This window comes from Pagrus pagrus (assembly GCF_965226575.1).
Source record: "Pagrus pagrus genome assembly, chromosome: 13".
NCBI classification, from domain to species: Eukaryota; Metazoa; Chordata; class Actinopteri; order Spariformes; family Sparidae; genus Pagrus; species Pagrus pagrus.
This window is the reverse complement of record NC_140197.1, coordinates 11,971,442-11,988,169: the sequence shown is the minus strand read 5'-3', so window position 1 is coordinate 11,988,169 and position 16,728 is coordinate 11,971,442. Positions and strand designations below refer to the sequence as shown.

The window sequence follows — 16,728 nt, the reverse complement described above, 5'->3', positions numbered from 1 at the left end:
ATGTTCCCCCATTTGTATTAATTATGACTTTGACAGGTGGCCAATTCTTAAATATTGCATCTTTTAAAGGAATAGTCTGTCAATTTTGGAAATATGCTTTCTTACTGAGATCTAAATAAGGAGATTGATATAACTTTTACAACTGTATGTTAAAGTGGCTGATTAGCTTAGCTTAGCTCAGCATAAAGACTGGATGCAAAGCCTAACTAATGAATGCTAATGAAGGAGATATAAAATGTTAATTGGTGAGCTTTAGAGGAGCTGGTAGGCAGTAAGCTTTGTGCAGAGCCAGGCTAGCTTTGTCCCTCTGTTTCCAGTCTTTATGCCAAGCTAGCATCATTAGAGTGGTGTTGATCTTCGCATCTAACTCTTGGCACAAAAGGAAATAAGCACAGTCCCCCAAACTATACCTGCAAAAATACAAAAACAAGAAAACATAAAGCGCTACATTTATATCCCTTTTTTTGGTCATTTAGCTGAGGCTCAAATCCTCAGTGGTTCAATTAAAAGAAAACAAACAGAGTAAAGCCGTGTTCAGACGGGATTAATATTCCAGGGGGGATTGTCCGTCCACGCTCTGGACAACATTTTAGCCTGAGCCAAAGTACTGTAATGGTAGTTAGCAAAAGACAACACGTTCCCCGGCTTGTTACACATCAGAGCAGTCAGAATCAAGATAAAGACTGAGAGCCTTTTCACAAATTTCCTCCCCACAGATACAGCGTGGTGGTGGAGGGCGAGAGAGGGAACCGACCGCACATCTACTGCCTGGAACAACTGCTGCAGGAGGCTGTGAGTAAACTAGATCACATATGGATCTTCTACGTTAATGCTACTCTCCTCTCTATTTCTGGTGACACGTGAGATATGAGACGCTCTGAAGTGTGAGAGAAGAGAGAGTGCAAAGTCTGGCCTGTGAAATAATGCATGTGTGTGTCTATGAGGGTGGCAGCGTCTGCTGTGTTATGTCGACGTATTAAAAGTTGTTCGCTCTCTCTGTGCAGATCATCGACGTGAAGCCTCCCTCGGTGCGCTACCTCCCAGAGGGCACCCGCATCGCTGCCTACTGGAGCCAGCAGTACCGCTGCCTTTACCCCGGCACTGTTGTCAATGGTACACACACACAAGCACACAGACACGCACACACCACTTACATGATTTGATTCATAATCCACTTACATGGACAATTTAATTGTAGCTGGCAGCAGAAAACAAACGTAAAAGATCTTAACAGAGCCTTCAGTGTGCGACGCAGCAGAGTTTATTAGTTTGAAGAGCTGATGGTAATGGGAACATAACTGGTCTGGGTTCAGTTCAATTCAGTGAGCTTTACTGCGCTGAACAATAAGAAACTATATTGCTTTAGTGTTCTGACACAGTTAAACAAATCTGTCAAGTGTCAAAATCAAATGTTCTCTGTTTACCTGTGACCGTTTTATTTTTTATTTTTTCCAAACAGGAAGTTCAGACATCGACGAGAACGATGATCTCATCACGGTGGAGTTTGACGATGGCGACACAGGTCGCATCCCCCTCTCACACATCAGGCTGCTGCCGCCAGACTACAAGATCCACTGTGAGCGTGCGCACGCACACACACACACACACACACACACACACACACACACACACACACACACACACACACAGATATGGTAGACAGGTCTGCAAAGTAAATATACCTGAAAAATACCTACCTAAGTACAGTAACAAAGTATTTGTATTTACTTACTTCCCACTACTGGATATTTTGCTCTGTGTGTGTGTGTGTGTGTGTGTGTGTGTGTGTGTGTGTGTGTGTGTGTGTGTGTGTAGGCTTGCCTTGGTTTGCATGAATGCTCTCTTTAAGTGTGTGTGTGTGTGTGTGTGTGTGTGTGTGTGTGTTGATGGTTTTAGCATTAGTGTTCCCGGTAGAGTGCTGCTAACTTATAAGCTATTCCGGTACATGGCTACTCTTTAAGTTGGTGTGTGTGTGTACTATATGTATGTATAGCCGTTCCTAAGTGGACATGTTATCCAAGACTAAAGCCTCATTCTGGCTTCATGAGTGTCCACATCAAACGCACGCACAAGGAAAGAAACAGCATGAAGCACTTTCCTGACAAAACTGAAAATATTTATTGAGCACAGAGCTGAAAACATCTTGTTACATGAAGGTCTTCTCTCTGTGGGCGCTTTTGTTGCTTTCTGCACATCAGAAGCTGGTATAAATATTTATCTTTTTGCAAGCAAGGTGCTTCCACACTCAGAAACACATCACGGTTTCCAAAATAGCTGATCATCTCGGCTCAGTTGAGAGGTTTTAAACATTGCAGGTAACCAGACAACAGTCGTGATGAAAGCAAGAGAAGCACAAAGGTTAAATTCTTCAGAATAAACACTAAAGCCTGCTGGCTCTTTGCTTCTGTGCAGGCGCTGAGCCGTCCCCTGCCCTCCTCGTGGCCAGCTGCTCCAGGAGGCGAGTCCGAAAGTGCAGCAAGGAGGGCAAAGAGGCCGGAGCAAAGCCTGAGGAGACCACTCCTAAGATTAAAGGAAAACCTGGTCGCAAACCCAAACCCAAGCCAGGTGAGCCAATCACACTGCATCATCAGGTATAATTAGTCTTTTGTAGATTGTTAGATTCAGAAGAGAAAGAGAAAGTGATGTTTCCCATGGGAGGTAAAAATGATGTAGGTTGTGCTTAAAATAAAACTGGTGTGCTGTACGTTATGTTCAGGCATCACTTTTGCCTTTATTCCTTCTTTGAGTCATTCCATGTGACCACTACAGGACATCTCCTCAAACACTGGGGCACAGTATCATGACGACCAGGTGGATTTCACATTATTTGGCTCAGTGTTTATCATGGAAGAGAAACATGTTTCCGTACAGTTTGTTGCTGTCCTTGTTTCAACATATTTATCATCGAGACAATTAAAGGGCCAAAACTCAAAAATGCTTTTGTCACATTCCTCTTCTGATGAGTCTTTTTAAAACAACAGAACCAACAAAAATAGCTCAAAGCTCAGGCAGATCTTTCATCAAACATCCCATTTTTGACCACGGCTGTCATCTCTCACGTCAGTTTAATGAATTTGCTCAAACAGCCTCGTTGTTGTTCTGGTACTCGTCCTGTAATATATGGCATGTTGCTTGTCTGATTTGCTGACGCTGGCCTTGTTTCTCCTGGGTAAGCACTTCTGTAAAGGCAGTGTTTTCATTTCAGAATAATTTCTTTGCTGATTCGTCTGCCGTTCTCAGCATGTGAGGCTGCGGACCACAGAAACCATGAAGCCACACAATGAAAACGTCAGCATGTCCAGTGTAAATACATTTATAGTGTAGCACAAGTTTTTAAAAAAGTTTTTCTTTTTTCTTTTTTTTTTTTTTTTTCAGAGGCCTCCATGAACCCAGATGGCCGGGAGAAAGCTGATCCTCCATCCTCCTCCACCCAGCCCTCAGAGAGACCCCAGGCTCCGGCCAAGCCTCCCCAGGACAGGACGTCGTCCGTCCAGAAGGCGGCTCAGGATAAGCCCCAGCCTGCGTCCCGGCCCACAATGGGAACTCAGCCGAAACCGGCCCGCAAGAGCTCCACCACGTCGCCTGCAAGCAGCCCTACCCTTCCCAACCCGGTGCCCAGGAAGTCCAGCTCAGCCCAGCCTGCTCCTTCTAAACCCACCCGCCCTCTTCCTCCCTCCCTCTACCCCTCCACCTACGGGAAGGTGCTGACTGTGGATCTGTACAGCGAGCCCAACCTCAGCTCCTACAACAGCCAGCGCAGAGAAAGAGACAATACCAGCAGCGTCAGTCCCACCGCCAATAGGCCAATGTCCAGGTCCAGTATGTCCTCTACTGCACCCAAGCCAAGTGCTTCATCCACACCCAGGCCCACGTCTGCTTCCACACCCAAAACCAAATCCTCCTCAGACCATCACAGCAGCTCCAGACCCAGTCTCAGCTCTGGACTCATCCCCAGCCCCATCTCAAGGCTTCCAGCTGGTAAACCCAGCTCTTCACTCACTCCCAGACCTTCATCATCATCATCATCATCGCTGTCATCCTCATCCGCCCCCAGACCCAAACTGAAGATGCCGTCCGACACGCTATCCTCCAGCTCCAGACCCAACGCCATCTCCAGACCCAAGCCCAGCCAGGGGCAGAGCGACGTGGGCTCGGTGGTGAGGCGCAAGTCCCTGTCTGCCGAGCCCCTCGTGAAGCTCGACCACGAGGGCGTCACCTCCCCCAAGACCAAGAAGACCAAGGCTCTGATGTTGCTAGAGGGTCGGGGCGTCAGACGAGATCACACCCCCATCGCTACAGCAGCAGCCAGTCAGAAGCCGCTTAAAGCTAAACCCAGAGCTCCAAATAGAGAGACCGTCCCGCCAGAGAAAGACTACAAGGCCCCGATACTGGCGAAGGAGAAGGCAGAGAGTCGTGGGAGCGCTGGAAGAGGACAAGAGATGGATACGCGAGAGGAGAAGGGTAAAAAGGAGGAGAGGAGGGAGGTGGAGAAAAGAGAGGAGCGGAAGATGAAAGAGGAATCTCAGAGTAGCAGCAGCTCAGAGTCCGAGGAGGAAGGACAGAAAGGGAAGATGAAGAAGAAAAAGAAATGCACCTCAAGTTGCTCGTCCTCCTCTTCATCCTGCTCTGGTTCCTCCTCATCATCGTCCTCCTCGTCCTCTTCGTCGTCCTCGTCATCCACTGATGACTCCTCCTGCAGCTCGGATGAAGAGAGGACCCCTACGCCTCCACCAGGCCCCGTATCCCCACCTCCAGTGCAGGAAAAACTGAAAGAAGAAACAAAAGAGGAAGAGGAAGAAGAAGAAGAAGAGGAGGATGAGGAAGAGGAGGTGAAGATCGAGACGGAGGTAAAAGTGGAGGAAGAAGAGCTGTCTCCTCCCTCAGAATCTCCCTCTCCTCCGACCTCTCCGACTCCTGCTCCCACTAAACCTGCTAAACCAGCCACCGGGAAGGGCTCGGGGCAAAGGGGTCGTCCCCCGAAGCCGAAGCCCAGCGGAGGAGAGGGGAAGGTGGGGAGACCGAAGCGGAGAGAGGGGGTCCACCTCCCCACTACCAAGGAGCTGGCTAAACGGCAGAGGCTTCCCAGCGTGGAGAACAGGCCCAAGATTTCTGCTTTCCTCCCAGCTAGACAGCTCTGGAAGTGGTTTGGGAAACCTACTCAGGTGAGGAGGAAAAAGTAGAAAGAACGATGGTCCGATTTTGTCAAACATCCACTGTATTGGTCCACATATCCCTCATTTCCCTCCATGACCAGTCTGTCCCCTTCTGACCTCCCCAGAGACGCGGCATGAAGGGCAAAGCTAAAAAGCTCTTCTATAAGGCCATCGTGCGAGGACGAGAGATGATCCGCATCGGTGACTGCGCCGTGTTCCTGTCCGCCGGCCGGCCCAACCTGCCCTTCATCGGCCGCATCCAGAGCATGTGGGAGTCATGGGGCAGCAACATGGTGGTCAGGGTCAACTGGTTCTATCATCCAGAGGAGACGAACCCTGGCAAGAAACTCACCGACAAGAAGGTAGGAGCTCTGAAGAAAGTATGGTGAAGCGGCTGATTGTCTAGTAGAGTCTTGGTTGTTATTGTTAAATCACAAAACTTTGCATCTTGATGCGCTGCTGTCTGAGAGTTTAGATTTCTCATTCAGCTAAAGATCATTTTGTTTCTTGAATTATACTGCCGGAATATCAAACGATCTCATTCACGTGTTATTCAAGTGTAATGACACATATTTAATTTCAGGAAATGTAATTCATGAAAAGAAATATGATTGAGTTCAGTCTCAGAACTAATCGAACCTTCCAAGAATCATTTGTCTCTCTTCTCTCCTCATTACAATATACAGTGTACGGCTGGAGTGTCATTAAAAAACTGTCATGAGCTGATAATGGCTTTTTTAGTTCGTATCCATGATTAATTCATAGCCATTAAAGAAACGTGTCAGACTGAATACATTGTTGTGTGAGATTAGTTTGAAGCCTTTTACTTTATTCCTCTCCAGAACTGGGATCAGATGTGCGGTCAGTCTTTGCCAGCAGCTCTGCACTCGTCTATCCAGAGGAAAGACTTCATGGAGGTGAGGAAACAAAAAATTGAACATACACACATTCTTTAGTCAAGTAGAAATACAGATACTTTTGTGAAACAAAATAAAAGACTGTCAAGTCGTTTGTTTGACATTATGAGAAAAGATACATTAAATCATGCACACTTACAGATGACACTTCATTTCAAGATTATTTTACCCCCATTGTGGGGGGAAAATAAGAGACATGAAAATAATGTTATGAAGCTAGATTGGTGTCTGTTTACATCTAAATGGAGTTACCTCGCTAACTTTGTTAGTGTTACACGGTTATACAGTGATGCAACAGCAGTGTGCAGTATAATGCATAGATGATAAGATCAGGTAAACTGGCTGGTCCTGTTCTTGGGAGGGACACTGATTTCCAAATAGCCCCAGATGGTCAGAGCAGCACCCTGCGTGGTGGCTCACTGTCAGCAGTGGGTGTGTACGGGGCACGGCTGAATGAGCAGCAACAACCTTGTAGAGCACTTTGGATAAGGGTGCTGTGTAAATGTAGCAAAGCTATTTAGCATTTTGAGGTACTCTGTTATATTTTTTGACTTGGCTGATAAAGTTTTGCCACATTTTATCATTTTTGTGCTAAACACAGTTAAGTGTGTGATTGGGTAGAAAAGCAGGCGTTTCATTCACAGCCGATGTGGAGTAGATGAAAAATAAAACCTGTGTCTCTGCCACAGCGCGCCCTGTACCAGTCGTCTCACAGCGACGAGAACGACGTGCAGACGGTCAGCCACAAGTGCCTGGTGGTAAGCGTGGAGGAGTACGAGCAGATGACCCACACGCGCCGCTACGCCGACAGCGAGGACCTCTACTACCTGGCCGGCACCTACGAACCCACCACCGGCATGATCTTCAACACCGACGGAGTCCCAGTCATCTGCTGAACAAACACAGAAGCTCAACAAGTTGCTGAAACCAAATCATGACCCGACTTTGGACGCAACCCGAGGTCTTTCCAAGTCTAATCACTGATCTTCACTCACGATGGATCGTTCACAGCCGTGACTCAACCGCTCCGATACCATGATACACTTCAACCAGACTGTCAAGAACAGCTACTACTACAGAGACTGGAGACACTATAGACAGTATTAGAAGGAACGAGTCTCTTGAAACTTTTTGCACACACAGACTCCATCAACACACACACGCTGCTTGTCGTGTTCGTGGGAAAGCTTCAGAACACACACGAGCACTTCAGCCTCCTTTTACATGTAAATATACCCTCCATACACACGTACGTACACATGCACAGACACGTGTAAATACTCACCTCCATGTAACACACACACACGGTTATATAGAGGAAAATATGAGTGTTTTATTTTCATGTAATAGATTTATGTCAGAGTACTTTTTTCTAAAGAGGTAAACAGTCGAGAAGCTTTAATGAACTGTGAACGGTGATACAGGAGAGAGGCCTGACAGACACACGCCGGTGATGTGACGTTGTGATTATGATGTTGCCGTGGTGATGTTACAGTCATGTTACAGTCATATATAAATGTATCTACAGAACAGCAGGAGCGACAGACAGTCGTAAAGAGAGACAGAGATGCACAGAAAGAGAGAGGTAGAGACTCCTTCCAACAGAAAGCACTTAACAAAAAAAAAACACTTAAAGTCTACCCTCCTTTAATTTAACCCTTCGAATCCCCTTGACAATCCTAACTCGGACAGGCGAGCTGTCCGCGTGCGACTAAAACTTCTGACTCCCTCAGAGACTCAGGCTTGAAGAGAGAGGAAGGAATCTTGTACTATTAAAAGCACTTGCCATTTTCATCCTTGAGTTCCTTCACTTAAAGGAAAAATCCACCCTGAAAACACTATGAAACAAAACAACAGCTGCTCCAATCGACACGTATCTTGTATTTTGTTCTTCGCCCATTTTGCCCCGAAGGTCTAACAACAACATGAGGAAAAATAGATCCCGGAGGAGGCCGACAGAAACCTCGACAGCCACAAGATTCAGGTGTCTGGGGTGATGTCGCCAGGCATTCTGGGAAACGTAAGACCGATTAAACTACAACACTTGATCGCAGTGACTCCAGGAATGCACTGAACTAGCGAAACCAATGTATCAGCAGTGTAGGAGTCCCAGAGGGTGGATTTTTCCTTCTCTTCTTTTTTTTTTTTAGGTGTTTTCAGGGTTGTAAACATTGCAGTCAGTCCAAGATGCATCAAGGTCACGGCACTGACAGTCCGTATGCAGCTGCCAGCACTGATTAGATCATGAACGTAATTCAATTTTAGCAGTCATCCTCCACAGTTTGGCTATTTATTTTGGCTGCAGCGTTTCCAACCTCTAAACGTCCTCTGCGAGATGTGTTTTATTTTTCTTTTGCTTCTGCTGTTTTATGGACGTCTATCTCCGCCGCTACTTTGAACACACTTCGCCCCTCCAGCAATCATCTTTGACATGAGTGCACTTTGAACGAGCTCCGCCGCAGAGGAGACTCTGTGACTGGGAGTCTTGTACGTCTTCCTAGAGTATTTACCGCCCCCCTCCCACCGCCCTCGCTGCCTCTCATCTGCATGATGCCCCTTAAGACGAACAGACACGCGCCGCCACGTCCTTTTTTTTGCTCGTTCTTCTTTTTCGTAGCTGCTTATGAATTTTTTTTCTACGTGCCTAGTTTGAACTGTTTTTAAGGGTGAGACTGTTGAATGTCATGCTCAGGGTTGTGAGCGTTTGGGCGGCCTTACTCTCCCAGGCCTTATGATGATGATGACGATGATGATGATGATGCGCCAAAATCTCACTTAGGTCCCGCGCCCCTCGAGGAGTAATCAGATTCCCCCAGTCTGTTGACGTTGAATTTTTGTGATTTACATTTTAAACAACCCTCCGTTCCTGAGCTCTTAACTCACTTAGCTACACTATTGTGTATAGAGTTTGTATCAGTATCTGTATACAGTATATGGTGTACTGTATATATAGTATGTATCTGTGATTATCATGTTGATTTTCTTGTACGTTTCTTACCACGTTGCCCCCTCTCTGCTTCGCTGCAGAGACTGAAGATTGTCTTGTTGATATTCAATAGGTTTAATATTTTCTACTCTTTTGAGATCTGTTGGTTTCGTCTGGATTTGTCTGACTTTTATTATTTTTACTCACTCTGCGACGGCTGCAAGACGTCCCAAGACGTTAACGTTGTCAATGTAACATTTTCCCGACGTAACGACAAAAGACGTCTGCCAGTAAAGTAACTTTTCAGTACATATAAAGTCCAGACCCAGTAAAGGAAACGTTTGAAAATGTGCTGCTAGTCTATTAGTATTGAAACCAGGTACAGATTGACTAAATGTGCTGTTTTTCTGAGATTATTTCAATCGATCGATGCCAGAAAAATTCTTATCTGCTCAAAGCCCCACCTGCTCCTCAAGCTGCCGCTCGAAGATCACTCACCTGACGGAAAACGTTTTGAGCGACAGTCGGCCGAAATGGATCTCGGTTCGGTATCTGAGCTGTGGGAGTGTAGTGGGTACACAGGTCGTCCCGGTGTTTGCAGAGTGAACAAGTTAAAGTGCCCGTTATGAATGTTTGTTTACCCCTGGAGCTGCTAAAGCACTTTTTTTCAGTGTGTGTGTGTGAGAGGGTGGGTGACTGATAAGACATCACACTCTTATCCCCTGGTATTACACACACATGCGCACACTCACACACCTTTGTAACCCTTAAAGGTGTGTGTTATTGCCTTCCAATCTCTATTTGCCCCCCTATCTCCATCCAAAGCCCAGCCTTAGGCCTTCAAACAGGGTCCAAAACACACACACACACACACGTTTTGCCCACTTCGCCTTCATTTTCATTTGGTGTCTTATATTTTAAGAGCCTGACTTTGTATTTGTTCTTTTTATCACCGTTTCTGTTGTACATTGGCTTGACGTTTAAATTCTGTTTTTTGCTGTGATTTATTTTTTCTTTGCATGTTTTCCGTCATTTTTTTTTTCTTCCCTTGCTTCCCCTCTCTGAACAATCGTCCACGCCTCTCAAGCAATACTGCTGACTGGCACTGGGAGCTAGCTGCTAGAGAGAGAGAGAGAAAGAGAGAGGAATGGGAGAGAGAGTAATAGAGAGAATGGGAGAGAGTAAAAGAGAGAGAGAGAGGTGGACTGGAGGCTGGTTCTTCGTCTGCTGTTCCTTCAGTATCGTTATCGTCCTGTTACAGAAAAAAAAAGATTATTTTGAAAATAAATAGAAAAATCATCTAAGTTTTGTAAATGATCCTTCACTGTCGAGGGGAGAAAAGCTATCAGAATATACTTTGTACACATGTCTAATCTTGTAAAAATGCAAAAAAGAATACATTTTAGAGATAAATCTGAAACCAGATATATTCTGTCACCCTATACTGTATGTGTAAGGAAATGTTTTTTTTTTCTTTTTTTTTACAGACAGCAACCACGTTTATCAGTGTTTCTTTTAAATTGTTTTAGTAACTCAGTATTTTATAGTTAATCAATAAACAGATGGAACTGTACCTCTGGTGTTCTGTGAGTCTCTGCCATGAAAATCAAGCTCTTTCATTTCTTTAAGCTTTTTCCGATGACATTTGTGTTCCCTTTAAACTGCTAAAATACCTCACGTTTCCCTTTCATCCCTTTCTTTGGTTTGTCAGTCATGGAGGGGAAAAAGCAGGAACACCGTTTTTTGATCCGTTTTGAGTTAATCTAACGTTTCATCTTCACAAAGTAACTGAAAGATATTTTAAAAGGAAGTTTGACTTTGGGGAAATGGCTTGTTTGCTTTCTTGTTAAGAGTCAGATGAGAAGATCGATGTGACTCATATCTCCTCATTACATCTGAGGCTTCAGCAGGCAGCTGGTTAGCTTGGCTAAGCGTGAAGACTGGAAACAAGTGAAATTGCCTGTCCAAAGCCAACAAAATCCACCCACCAGCTACTAATTAACACATTATATGTTTTTTTTTTATAAAAGATGACGTATGTTGGGTTATATACAGGACATAGGCTCTACAATAATAATGGACCACCATATTGAAGCTTCGATTGTGGCATTATAGGCATCGTCATCTTGTTTTTTTTGGAGCCAGAAGTGACCATACTTGGATGAGCAATCACAAGGTAGCCGTGCCCTAAAGCATACCCATCTATTTTACTAGATCATTAGATATTTTACAAAATGAACATCATACTGTATTGACTTGCAACAAGCGATTGAGACCATAAGCTCATTAGGAAACTGTTGACTGAGGTTTTAAATCAGGTGAGAAGTTCGGTCACTTTCTCATAAACTTACATACAATAGGAATTATTTTGGAACCAGTGGACTCGCCTCTTACAAAGACTGCACTGCCTTCACTTTTCAGACCCGCAGGCTATGTATTTGTGCTAAGCTAAGCTAACATTATCAACAGAATTTAAAGACATAACAGATGTGACGTTGTGTCAAAGATGTCTATGTATTGTGTTGCAGAGATTGCCTTCTGAAGTCAGCAGGCTAAGCAGCTAGGCAGATTCCAGCCAGCTAATAGGACCACTAGCTGCAGGGCTAACTGAGCTAAGTAGCTAATGGCAGCTGGTAGCTACGGCAAAGAGTAAAGTGAGCAGCAGTTCCTATTTACTGATTTGCTGCCCCCTATTTGTTTGGAGTGACTTGACGAGCAGCCGTATAAGCGCTGCACCTTTCGGGCTCAGACATGAGAGTGGCATCGATTCTCCCACCCACTGAGCACATTTCCTAAATGCTCGCTGCAGTTTTCACTTTCCACTAGAAGAAGCAGCTCACTCACCTAAATTAGATGCTCTTCTGTTTTTGTTTTTTCCTCTGCTCGTGTGCCTGGGTTCAGTTTGTGTGGACTGCCCCTTTAATCAACAGTGGACTCCATCAGGCCTCCATTTTGGCAGCCAAGTAATGAAGCTGCTGCTGCTGCTGGTTGTGATAAAATGGAGGAAAGTTCAGCTTCCTCTGCTGAGCTGGAGAGCTGACCACAGGAGACACATTTTCCGCCGCTGACCATTCATGACTCTGCCCTCAAAGAGCTGGCAAAGGTGTGTGCGTGTGTGTGCGTGAGTGTGTGTGCGTGCGTGCAATGTGTGAGTGGCTTTTGAATTCCTGTGTGTCCACGTGTAATTAAATCTTTGCTGACATGAACTGAGTATGTGTTCCTGTTTCACGGTGAGAGCAGCAGTCAGGGGTTCGGCCGCCTCTCTGTTTCCCCCAAAGGACCAACATCAGCATAACATCAGAACCTGCTGGGAGCTTCCTCTTACACACACACACACACACACACGCACGGATACAGTACACCAGCACAGAAAGGTGTCCACACATCCTAACACTGGCGCACACACTCTCTCTCCATCCTACCTCAGCAGCAGGGCCCTACACACCCTCATGTGGGAGTGACAGCATGGAGGGTCCTGATTGGCCGGCATCACGTGAACAGAGGCGTCCTATTGGCTGAGGCTTCATTGCAGCTTTAAGAGAGGGAGCAGAGTGTGTGTGTGTGTGTGTGTGTGTGTCTGTGTGCGTGCACATGCACCTGTGTGTATGTGAATGTGTTTGAACTCATTACTGTTGAATCCCTCCACCTCTCTTTCTTTCTTTACTCCTCAGCTCTTCCAAGCAGCCGTGTGTGTGTGTGTGTGTGTGTGTGTGTGTGTGGGTCGCACACACCGGTTTCCCAGGAGACAGGTATCTAAGTGAGGGGGCGTTCAAACGCACACTGAGCACAAACAGTTTGAAAGGGTTGTTATTCATACTGGAGTCTGCTCTCAGACTTTCAGAACACTGTGTTTGTCCTTCAACTCTGTTTTGTCAAAAAGAAAAAAAAAAAGAGTTTTCTGTATTCATTTCTGTGCTGACTCCACCTTGTCCTCCTTCACTCTTTTCTATGTGTCCGTCATTCTTTCATTATCACGTCTGTCCTTCTCGGATTACTTTACTTAAGGACAAAGTAGATGTCGCACACAGCTCACTGACCTGGAGACACCAGAAACCTTAAATCTTCATGTCATTGTCTCTCTGCTTCATGGCAACAAGCACAAGCCCGAAAGCTTCATTCCCTTTCGCGTGGAGAATTATCTGATAACATCAATACTGCTCCCACCTGTGTGTAAGCGCCCCTGTGAGCAGTATTTTTTAATAACAATGGATCAAATGACTACATCTATCAGGGGTCGCTCGTTCTGCAGTTCCCCTCAGCTCTAATAAGCTTTTCAACATTAATTCTTTGTTTGGTTTTCCAGCCTGCAATTTAAACATTTGAGTCGCTCTCACATCTCTCTTGTTTAAGAACGCAGCAAGCAGCTGTTTCCAGTCACTGTACACTACCTGTTCAGTGCTTAAAAACAGACGGACAAGGAAACCAACTAGCTGCTGAACATAGTGGAGCATTACAATCCAGATATTTGCTTCAGGAATAGGTGGAGACCAAAACCAGAGCTAAAAGGAGAGTGACTATATGACCGTGAGCTCTTAAAATGAAGCAACGTCTTCTTGCTTCTCCTCATCACAGTCACATATTGTATACTTTAAGCAACAAGTTAATTATTTATTTATTTTCAATGGAATTTACTGAATCATTTCCTGAGGCCTGCAGAGACATACAAGAGTGTTACAATTAGAGGAAAGTTACCCATTTCCTGTAGTGAAATTATGGCACAACACGTTTTCTTCTTTATAATTATCCTGTTGATCACCTTATGACCCCTCACATCTATCTGGGGACCCCTTGGTTGGGAACCACTGAGGTAAGATATCCTCCCATATTAGGCGTTTCAGAGTGAAGTCTAGTTACTCTGTGATTCAGGCTTTTACAAAAGTAGCTCAACACTTGTACAATGATCTAATAAAAGGTTCTGATACAATAAGAATACAGCTACTCAGTCACAGAGACAGGAGTAGTTAGTCATTATTTTCACTCTTTGCATGTTTGTGTGATATATGTACCACCGTGTGTGTGTGTGTGTGTGTGTGTGTGTGTGTGTGTGTGCGTGCATGCTCTCCTTGTTTTCTCTGGCTTTTGATCTCACTTCTCTGTCGCGCCCCTCACTGAGTCCCTTGTTCTTTTGCCTCTTGTGATAAATTTGAATGCGAAATGACAACTGAGCCTTACAAATATTAGTTCAGAGTGCGATCCCACATGGAGGTGTGTGTGTGCGTGTGTGTGTGTGTTCATGTGTATTTGTGAGTGATGTACTGCATATCAATTAGCTATCTATTATTCATGCTGACAACATAATGAATGAAACATCACAGTCTTTGAATTTCAGGCATGTTTACTCGTCTCCCTGTCTCTCTTTCCCTGTCAGACACACACACACACACGCACACACACACACACACACACACACACACACACACACACACAGCTGCCGTTGTGGGTATTTAGACAGAAGTGACAGTGTGAATGAAATCCCACTGTAGCTGTGAAGACGAGGTGATGCCCACTGAATACCTGACAGCTGAATGCAGCTCCTCTTCATTTACACTGAGGATGAGGATGGACATGATGATGAAGTTTCTCTTCACAGTGTACTCGACTGTCCAGCTGCCAAAATCCAGTTAAGAGTTGCAAATAACTGTGAAAGCCTCATCTACTTAGGCTTCATTTGTTACACAGTAACAGGCTTTTGAGGCAGAGGATCTGGGGGCTTCTCCACCTGGGTTTTGCCTCTCAGGCTACAAACTGTACAGGCTTTTGTCAGGACCAGGAGCAGCCTGACGGGAAGTTCTGCAGACACTATTCAAGGCCGAAGACAATACTCCTGCATCCTTTTCAGCTGTGGCTAGAAAAAATGACTTTATATTTAAGTTGAGGTGAAGCAACCATTAATTGACTACCATTATTAACAGAAGCACAATACCCAATTTTACCATAATTAGTAGTGGTCACCTAGTTTTAGTTCTTAGAGGTAGAACGACAGGGTTCGTATGCAAGAATAAGCACATTTGCAATAAAAGTTTAGCCAAAAACACCCCCAGAAAATAACACAACTTACAGGCTGTACAGTCTGTAAATCTTTTATGCCATAGAAATGTATAATTTAAAAGAAAAGAGCATGTTAAGTGTGCTGTTTGAACCACACACAGCTAAAAACAACAAACTAGCTACACAGCTAAAGCAAGAGAGCTAAATCCAGTGAAAGCCAAGTGGAGATAGCTTTAGCTCTAGCAAAATACACAAAGCCTACTTTTAGCTGTTTCCTGAAATTAAATTAGAACAATTTTAATGAACTAACGTGTCAATGATGTAGTTCGTAACTGACATAAATGAGCTAAATCCAGTCAGCTAAATTAGCCCTGTTTAAAGGTAGCCTACACAGCTAACGCAAGAGAGCTCAATCCAGTGAAAGCCTTAGCTTCAGGTTAAAACACATACTTTTAGCTGTTTCCTGTCATTTAAATATAACAATTTTAATGAACCAACATGTCAATTATTTATCTCAGTTTATCTCAGTTATCTCACATGAATGACGTAGTATCTAAATCCAGTCATGGAGGATCAAAACAGCTAAATTAGTCCTGCTAAAAACCAGCATAGCTTAGCAGGCTACTTAGCAGTAGCTGCCATTAAAGCTTTTGACTCTAGCGTGGTTTAAATCACATATTCAAACACATTACATTGTATATTAATCGATTACCTTCATTTGAAGGTAAATACACTTGATAAATAAAAGCTGAGGAACACTTTTTGTATAGCCTATTGACAGTCTGCTTTCTACTTATATTATCTGAAGTTTTTCCAAAAGTCAATGTTTTTTTGTTGTTTTTTTGCTGTAAAATAGCTCTATAATCACATTTTAAAAGATGAGTCATAACATCCTTCATGTATTACAGTTTACTCAGACTGAAACTCGAAACCATTTTTTCTCAGCTTTAGCTTTATTGTATCCCCGTTACTGCTCTCTGCAAAGTGTAGTAATGCAGTTTGTTTGTTTTTTCACATTGTGAGTTACAGTACTACACGTACATTGTAAATGGCTCAGTACACCATCAGCCTTGACCAGCCTGCTTTGCCACTGCTTGAATAAAAATAAAGACAGAGTGAAGTCATCTCCAGCTCAAGTCTGCCACCTGTAGGAGAGGGTTTGACACCCAGGAAGTTTTCTGTCATAATTCATTTTTATGTCTTGTTATACAGGGACAGTTTTTATCATCCTCTATCCATCCTACTTATGACACGTATCTGTGCATTGTGTCACTTATCAGGATGCCTGCGTCTGTACTTCTGGCCAATCCCTTCTTCTCTGGTTATCTCTCTTTTCTCCCAGCCCATCCATCACCTCTCCCTCCTCTCCCTTGTCATCGCTCCACACCTTCATGTTTCAGCCATTTTTCTTCATCTCGTCTGTCTCTCAATGTTCATAAATGCACCGTCTTAAAATGTAACTCCCTGCACGTCCACCTGTCCTACAGGGCTTTCTCTTTGTCTTTCCTGTTGCTTCTTCTGCTTCTATGTCAAAGCCTTTTGTTATAGGATTTTTCTTAAGCTGAATCGAGGGTCTGAAGGGAGACTGTCATGTTTTATAGCTTGTGAAGCCCTCTGAGGCAGATCTGTGATTTTAGGCTGCATATCTAAAACTGACTTGACTTTAGAGAAGAACAAAGGTGGATAAATGATATGTGGCATATCACTTCCACATATCATGCTTATCACCCACCTTTCACATCAG

General features: G+C 44.4%; 1 protein-coding gene across 3 annotated transcripts in view; it reads left to right on the top strand.

Moving 5' to 3' along the window:
- Positions 1 to 10,569, top strand: part of tnrc18 (trinucleotide repeat containing 18) — a 46,430-nt gene extending 35,861 nt beyond the window's left edge. For all 3 annotated transcript variants that reach the window (XM_084370669.1, XM_084370667.1, XM_084370668.1), the window contains exons 23-30: positions 717 to 792; positions 1,005 to 1,113; positions 1,460 to 1,576; positions 2,413 to 2,565; positions 3,376 to 5,162; positions 5,279 to 5,515; positions 5,996 to 6,070; positions 6,760 to 10,569. In XM_084370669.1, the coding sequence (XP_084226795.1) occupies positions 717 to 792; positions 1,005 to 1,113; positions 1,460 to 1,576; positions 2,413 to 2,565; positions 3,376 to 5,162; positions 5,279 to 5,515; positions 5,996 to 6,070; positions 6,760 to 6,966 (2,761 nt within the window). In that variant the 3' untranslated portion in view covers positions 6,967 to 10,569. The remainder of the gene's footprint in view (positions 1 to 716; positions 793 to 1,004; positions 1,114 to 1,459; positions 1,577 to 2,412; positions 2,566 to 3,375; positions 5,163 to 5,278; positions 5,516 to 5,995; positions 6,071 to 6,759) is intronic.
- Positions 10,570 to 16,728: the final 6,159 nt, after the last annotated feature.